This window comes from Mixophyes fleayi, chromosome 2 (genome assembly GCF_038048845.1).
Source record: "Mixophyes fleayi isolate aMixFle1 chromosome 2, aMixFle1.hap1, whole genome shotgun sequence".
Lineage (NCBI taxonomy): Eukaryota > Metazoa > Chordata > Amphibia > Anura > Limnodynastidae > Mixophyes > Mixophyes fleayi.
Window position 1 is genome coordinate 286,278,316 of NC_134403.1, and position 7,455 is coordinate 286,285,770.

A 7,455-nucleotide genomic window follows, 5' to 3' on the forward strand; every position below is an offset into this window, starting at 1 on the left:
ACAGCACTAGGGGAAGTCCTATAAAAAATTATTTATATATCCCTTAAAATGTGTTTCCCACTGAATGCAAGCGGATTTGGGCACGACCATGTTTACTGCTTTCATGCCATTGTATGTAATTTGTGTCATGAGGTCCTCAATGTACAGATCTGCATAATATGTCAGCGCGTACTAAAAGATATACAAAGGGAAATTAAAAATATAGGATTAGAGTCCATTTAACATTAGCACCCTTACTGTTAAATAATCCTTCAAATCTTTAGCCTTAACATACAGTATCACAATTATAAATAATGCTAATAATTATCAACAGCAGACAAGTCAATCCCATGGAACGTTGCTTTATTATGACAAGAAGTATTTAGTCAAAGAGCCCAAATCCCATGTCTTCATCGGACTCTTCAGATTCCTCTTTTACTTCTTCTTTCTTTTCTGTTAAGAAAAAACAAATAATTTACATTAAAGGATGCAGGATGAATTCTACCTTACATTCTGAATGATAATCACGTTTCCATCTTGCATAGTGTAACAAACAGTAAGTTTGTTACATTGTATATGGAAAGGTTGAAAATGTCATTAATTATATTAGAGTGTCCAATACATTTCTTTGTATTAAATTCTTATTCATAGGCTAATAGAAAAAGTACTCTACAAACAAACATACCCTCAAACCTCCTTCATACAGAAACACTGTACCAATTTCTAAAAGTAATATATTTCCATTATAAGTTTGTATGTGTCTGTGGTATGTTAAGTTGCATATTGATTTTACCATTGAAATAATGTATAATAGGGGCCTCTGATTCTAGTGGAAGAATATACAAAGTGTTTAGATTTTGGGAAAAGTCTGTAAGAGGAATAGACTGGCTGCACAGACCAGCCTCCAGGTAGGGATACCGCAGTACAATATTAGGTACTACTAGGTGGCAAGAGTAGTTTTAAGGTTGAAATTTTGAACTGTACCTTTCAGATGATAAAAACTGAAGTGATAAATAATCACAGCTTCCTACAGCAGCACAATATTATTTTGTCCTTCAAATAACCCCATTTCTGTCCCGTCACCTGTGCAGTAGCATCATGGTCAAGCTTACACCAGCCTTAGGGCTTGCACACACAGGGTATTGAAAACCACCTAATGAAAGCGTAGACAAAACTTTGAAGTTTGTTCTTGCTTTCAAGTGATCTCAAAGCTTCCTTGCAGTAGTGTATTTGGCACTTCGCGAGAGCTCGTAAAAACAAAACAACATTATACCCCCCCTTATTTCTAATGCTGCAGGAAACGTTAAAATTGACGCAAATCTTTAACAGGCTTTAAAAACACACTGAGCACATACAATGTACTGCTGTGTTTACAAGCCCTTGGTGCTGACATCTGCAGCGTTACAATACAATGAAACCAGGTTACATTCGACAGATACGAGAAGCCCTGCTTCGTCTCACATTAGTGGTATATAAGTCACACCAATGTTCTGAATGAACATGCAAGCAACATTAGAGCTAGTGTTCCTCATCAGAAACATTTGTAATCAATTAATGCATATTCATCTTTTATTAGAACAAGTCTGCACCATTGCAGTGACACATGTTGAGGGGGGCATAGATATTAATGTTATGCTGAAGGACAACTTAAGTTTCTAACAGAAGTGCTGCACAGTATACACATTGATTATATACATGATCAGCTTTTATGCGCTTACTCTGTGTCAAAATTCCTGTACCAGATTGCAAAAGAGCACAGTGTTTTCTTCCAATGCAAATATTGTAAGATAAACATGCTTTGGCTTCATGTTTGTATTTTTCCTGCATTATATGCAATGCCAGCAATAAAATGTCGTGGTTGAAGTTTTACGTATAGTATCTATGCAAAATGTACATTCACAGTAAACAATTTTTTATTTTTAAACTTTAATTTCAAATCAAAACTATATTTGAGTGTTTTTTTTTTTATTAAAAAAATAATTAAAAAATACCAAACAATTTTGACAAAACTCAAAAAACATATCCAAGAGTAAATTTGGTTTCTTTGACTGGCATTTATTCCTTACGATGAACTGAATGTGGCCACAGTTGTGCAACAAATACACTTGATTATTTTGGAACAGGAAATAAACTCTGAACGCAACTTAAGACCCACAAATATTTCCTACGTTCAAGAACTTACCTGGTGGGGGAGCTCCACCAGCAGCAGGAGCGGATGCAGAAACAGGAGCAGCAGACACAGCGCCCCCAGATGGAACTGAGCACAGCTTGGAAAGGCCTGCAGATAAAGAGATATAAATTACAAACTACCCTGTCTCGGCAAGAAGACAAAGTTGTTGTGGCTGCACAATCTCTTAACTAGATTTCAGTGCAGTATATTTGTTAGGGGCAAAAATGCACAGCTCAATAGCCAATAAGGCTAGTATAACCGTACTAAACTTAGGATATTAAGTATTGAATGAAACAGCCAAGCAATGGCTAAGAAAAGTAAAAGCTCTTCTATGCACAAGTTAGTCTGTACGGAAAGGTATACTAATTATGCAGTGTGTTCTAGTAATTGAAATCATTAAGTAGTATTTATCTGCTAATATCACACCAGTGTTGTGAAGGCTTTAGGAAGAAGAATTACTGTGTTTAGCTAGCGACATGTGTTGTGACTTCTGACAAAATAAACCAAACTGGCTTGAAATCTGTTCTTTTAAAAGCTCACAGGGGGAAACAAAATATTCAAGATGGATTCTAAATTGTTCCTGGAGGAAATAACAGTGACAATTACAATCTGTGTGCCGACGACAATGCCCGCAACATGATTCAGGTGTTCAGACAGACTGATAAATGAGCCCGATTTAGCAAAAGTTGGACAATCACATGTTTGGTGAAACTGGACTGCTGGAAGGTATGTAGACAGCTTTTCACTGCTTTTTATAAAGATGTAGTGCACTTAATTTGTGCTACTTGTCTCCTTAGGGTACGGCACTGGTGAATACGTGGCTGTTAGCTCAAACAGTTTTAACAGGAATTGGCAGTACTACCATAAATAAGCAGTTTGAAAAGTCAGCCATATTTGTTGCCATCTTCATGTACAATATCTTTGGATAATTTTTTATTATCGTACCCCATTACATTAAGGCACAAAAGTTTTCAACCAGGACTAGAAAAACGGGAGTAACTACTATTCCAGGTGTATGGAGATAACTTTTTTTTTTTTAATTTTCACAAGCATAATTACCAGAATTGATAAGTCCATCAAGGTCTTTCCCATCGAGTTCAGAAATCACCTGTTAAGAACACAAATGGAAAACGTGTGTATATTAAAATATTTAAACACACTACATAACATTTATAATCTACAGTGGCAACATATAGACTTTTTTTTATTTGTACAGCTATGAAATTATTAAGCAGCTGTATTATTTGTAGACATTACACTGAAAAATTACTTTAACCCCTCGGAAACAGTGTGTTTTGCCCCATGTGATCAGACCGATCTTCACTTTTTTTTTTTTTTTTTTTTTAAATAGAATGTGTTTGCATGCAAATACATAAACTTAATTGTCGGGTACACATACTCCAAATCTCTAACTCTAGGTACAGCAACTTGAGAGCCTCCTTAGGTCTTACTAATCCCAGGGGCTCTGTCTCCACTATGAAAACCCCTCTGATTACAAGGTTTTCTGATAAGAGGAAATAATCGTCTGTACAGAACTCTACATAAAACAATGTTCAGATGATTGAACAGCCAGGAACAACTTCTCATTGTGAAAGTAACATTTTGTTCAGGCAGCTCACTGTAATACAACACCAGGACATGGTGTGGACTGGTATATGTAGGCTCGACTCAGTTAAACATAGTTACACCTTAATGTGCAAGCAGATTAAAGGTGTCCTGCCCCCCCCCCCCTTAATAATAAAATATGTATAGATAAGTAGTAGCACTGGACCCTACCATCCTAACAAATATAAGTGTATGCTCATGTTCCCAGTGTCTGTAGCAGGGCTGGTGTGGTCAAGCTAGCTCCCTGATTAATGAAATACTTTCCAGCACATCATCCATATATTTACATGAGCACTGTTGTATGGAGTTAAAGTTAAGTTTTCCTCCACTAAAAATTAAGCCAACATTGGTGGCACAGCTAGGAATTGTTACTATAGATTCCTAGCTACCCAGTAACTGTACACAGCATTCAAAGAAAACACTGTATATCATTCATCATGGAATGCTGGGATTTCACAATTCCTAGAGGGAATTCTGTAACATCCCTATAGTGATGACAAAAGGATTTTCTTTTGCGAAAGGTCTTTTATGCTATATCGGTGATCCAGGAATCTCCAACCTGTCAGCACAAACAGATCCTATGTAACCAGGACCTAACCACTGCTGATACATCAGATGCTGTTAAGTTACCAGTAACACTTTATCAATGCTGGTATGAGGGAAACCCAAGAAGCTTACAGATTAATATGAAAATCATACCATAAGCTTTAACATTGTTTTGGACATTATATATGCATCAAAACTTACATAAAGTGCACTTTTGCTATACCTACACTTAGAACAAATTAATTCATTTCTGTGAGGACTTTCAGTGGTTACACCAGTTGCGTGAAAAGGGAAGAATGGAAATGTGTTTTTGCATTTTTCTACTTATAATGTTTTGAAAAAGATATGTTTTGAAAAAGATATAATATACTATGGTGCAATTTGCCTTGAAAAGAAACAATAAAATTCACACCAAAGTGGTGTATGTTGTTAATCATATAGGAGAGCTTTTACAGAATGTCCAATCATTCACATCAGTCCATTCTCCAGTGAAGCTCAGTGTCTAAATTCTTTACCACAAAGACACACAGTAGGGTATTTTTTTTCAGAAGTCAATTAATCTACCCCTTTGCTTTTGGACTGTGGAAGGAAACCCATGCACACAAAGTGGGAACGTACAAGCTCCAAACAGTTAATGCCCTGGTTAAAACCAAACCCAAGTGGTGTCAGACTGTAATGTTAACTACTGTGCCACCCCTAAAATAGCAGGAATTGTACAATAGATCACAGCAGGGGCAAGTATCACTACTTCACGGCGTAAAGTCTGCAAAATAATTTTTTTATTTGCTGAAAAGAAAGTAAATGACAGACCATTTGTCCTACAGTGGCAAACGTTAGCATGTATTTTACCATTTTTCATTACTATTAGGTGAAAGTTGAATTAATCAGGTAGGTCCGATATACATGAAAGGAGCATGATATATTTGGAACGATTATCATGTCAATGCTCAGTCATATGTCGGCTGTACATGGATGACTAACCTTTTGCAGACGGCCATCATCAACATCAATTCCAACGCTGGACAGGATCTTCTTAATATCCTTTGCTGAGGGGCTGCTGTTACCACCAAGGGTGGCAAGCAGGTAAGCGGCCATGTAACGCATTCTACAATTACAAGTAAAAAAAAAATAAAAAAATGAGTACAGATATAAAGAGTATGTACACTCTATATTACACACTATAGAAAGTATAGAATTAACCTTAAAGAAAAAAAATTTAGTTTTCAGATTTGTCATATCATGCATTGAGACTTCTGTGGCACCATACAAACAAATGAAATGGGTATCCACAATCAGTTCACAAGGGTCCCATTGGCGTTCATTTTTGTTAAATTCATTTAACATAGTAGAATCTCTATATTAACAAGTTGTCCGCGTACATTTTAAAAATGTCTTTGCCTTTTATAGAGTTTAGCAGTGAACAAATCACTTGGTATCACAGGTATTCTACATGTTCTAAAATTATTAAACTGGTAACTAAATTCAACATTTTCGACCTAACTCCCAAGCAAACAATTCATTTTGCAGAAACCCATATTCACTTTTAAAAACCTGTATATATTTTGTAGATGTCATGGGGTATTCATTTTAACATTCCTCACTGACCTCAATCTACACAAGTGCCACAATTCTAACCCTTTAACAATTAGCAGCATGCTGTCATCTTTCCATCATTGATAGCAGTTTGTACAATAAAACATGAACGTAGGACAGTACACACTCTTGCAATATCTTAATCTTGTGATCTGTATCATAATTGCATAAATGTGTACCAAGCATAAGAGCAGATACACATGATGCACAGATCATGAAAAAGGTGGACATAAATGTAAGAAAGAATGTCGGTTATTTGATGCCCATCTGACCTGTGGAATATTTATTTGTAGAACAAAGCAAAACATATTCAGAAACAGTAACGTGTAGTATGCTTATGTTTTAACTGGATGTTCAAAACTCCTATGTAAAGATGATCTATGGGAGTTTTTGATATACACATATGCAATAACTAATAAAGTATAAAGTCACAAACAACATAGATCTAATGTGCAGTAATGAGCAGCACAACAAGCCGAGTCCTGGTACTAGTTACTACGTTACTGTCCATATAACTACATAATGGTACAGCTCACGATAAAACATGCATGGTGGGTTCTGCCTACAGACACCTATCACTATAGAGTACAATTAAATGTCTCCTGAGCATTCCCGGGCCGTGTGTGTACAATCTTGTCTGATAGTGACCCCTCAGACAGGAGACCTGTCTATAGAAGAGGTACAGGATCCCCCATATCACTTACTTTAAGTCTGTGACAGACACGAAACGATGTGCACGCTCCTTTTCTTCAACTCCGAGAGGGAAAGAGAGAGGCACGGGGTTTCCCAGGCAAAAAAAATCATGTTTAACAGAGATCAAAGGTCAACAACAGACCCCTTTCTAAAACCTAACAAAACATACCTTTCCTCGATGGTTAATCAAGAATAGTTTATTATGTGAAGAGTATAACGTGTTTTGATGAAATAATACTTATTGAATTAGTTATTGTAGAACCCAAGATTGCCTATGGGCATGCGCAATACGGCAACTCGTTCTAAAACGCATGCGTTCAATAACCAGGGTCTTAGTATTCGTAACGCGCATGCGCAGAATGTTAGCGTGCGCTTGCTCAAATACGGAAATTAGATCTCGCATGCGCAGTTAAGCCAAGTTGATTTGTGACCTGATGCAGATGCTTATGGGTAAAAGAAAAGGTCACGGAACATGCGTGTTGGGAGACTGGCGATAGTTATGTTTTACCTATCTGTATTTATGTCACGAGATGCAGGTAACTTGTGTCTCCAGACAATCATGGGCTGGCAGACATAACAGTTGTAAAGCCACAGGTTGTATAGGCCTGTTATTCACTCGGATTTTGACTGCAACCATAAGGAGATGACAGCAGTCAACAAGAATGCCCTTAATTTACACGAATAGTCTCATGGTTTAAAGATGTCTCTGGAATTGTTTTTATTTTTTAATGTTAACCAACGGCACAATAAAATGTTTTTTTTTTAAATGTATGTTAGTTGCAATTGCTACATACTTGCCAATGTTTTAAAATAATTTACAGGGATGCTGCTGCCAAACAGATTCATTATGGCACTGTCTAGGCAGGCAT

At 36.6% G+C, this 7,455-nt stretch overlaps 1 protein-coding gene across 1 annotated transcript; it reads right to left on the minus strand.

The window, feature by feature from the left end:
* Nucleotides 1–325: 325 nt before the first annotated feature.
* Nucleotides 326–6,704, minus strand: LOC142139060 (large ribosomal subunit protein P2-like). Its single transcript, XM_075196327.1, has 5 exons — nt 6,598–6,704; nt 5,282–5,405; nt 3,209–3,257; nt 2,162–2,257; nt 326–432 (listed from the first exon to the last, which is right to left on the minus strand). The coding sequence occupies exons 2-5, from the start codon at nt 5,402–5,404 to the stop codon at nt 362–364; spliced, it is 339 nt and encodes a 112-aa protein (XP_075052428.1). The 5' UTR covers nt 5,405; nt 6,598–6,704; the 3' UTR covers nt 326–361.
* Between the last annotated feature and the right edge of the window lie 751 nt (nt 6,705–7,455).

Bases quoted from the DNA above. Each gene is read 5' to 3' on its own strand.
- LOC142139060 (XM_075196327.1), bottom strand. From the start codon at position 5,404: ATGCGTTACATGGCCGCTTACCTGCTTGCCACCCTTGGTGGTAACAGC. The intron at 2,258-3,208 runs GTAATTATGCTT...CTTTATCTGCAG, and splicing joins TGATGGACTTATCAATTCTG to GCCTTTCCAAGCTGTGCTCA. The intron at 433-2,161 runs GTAAGTTCTTGA...TTTTCTTAACAG, and splicing joins TGGTGGAGCTCCCCCACCAG to AAAAGAAAGAAGAAGTAAAA.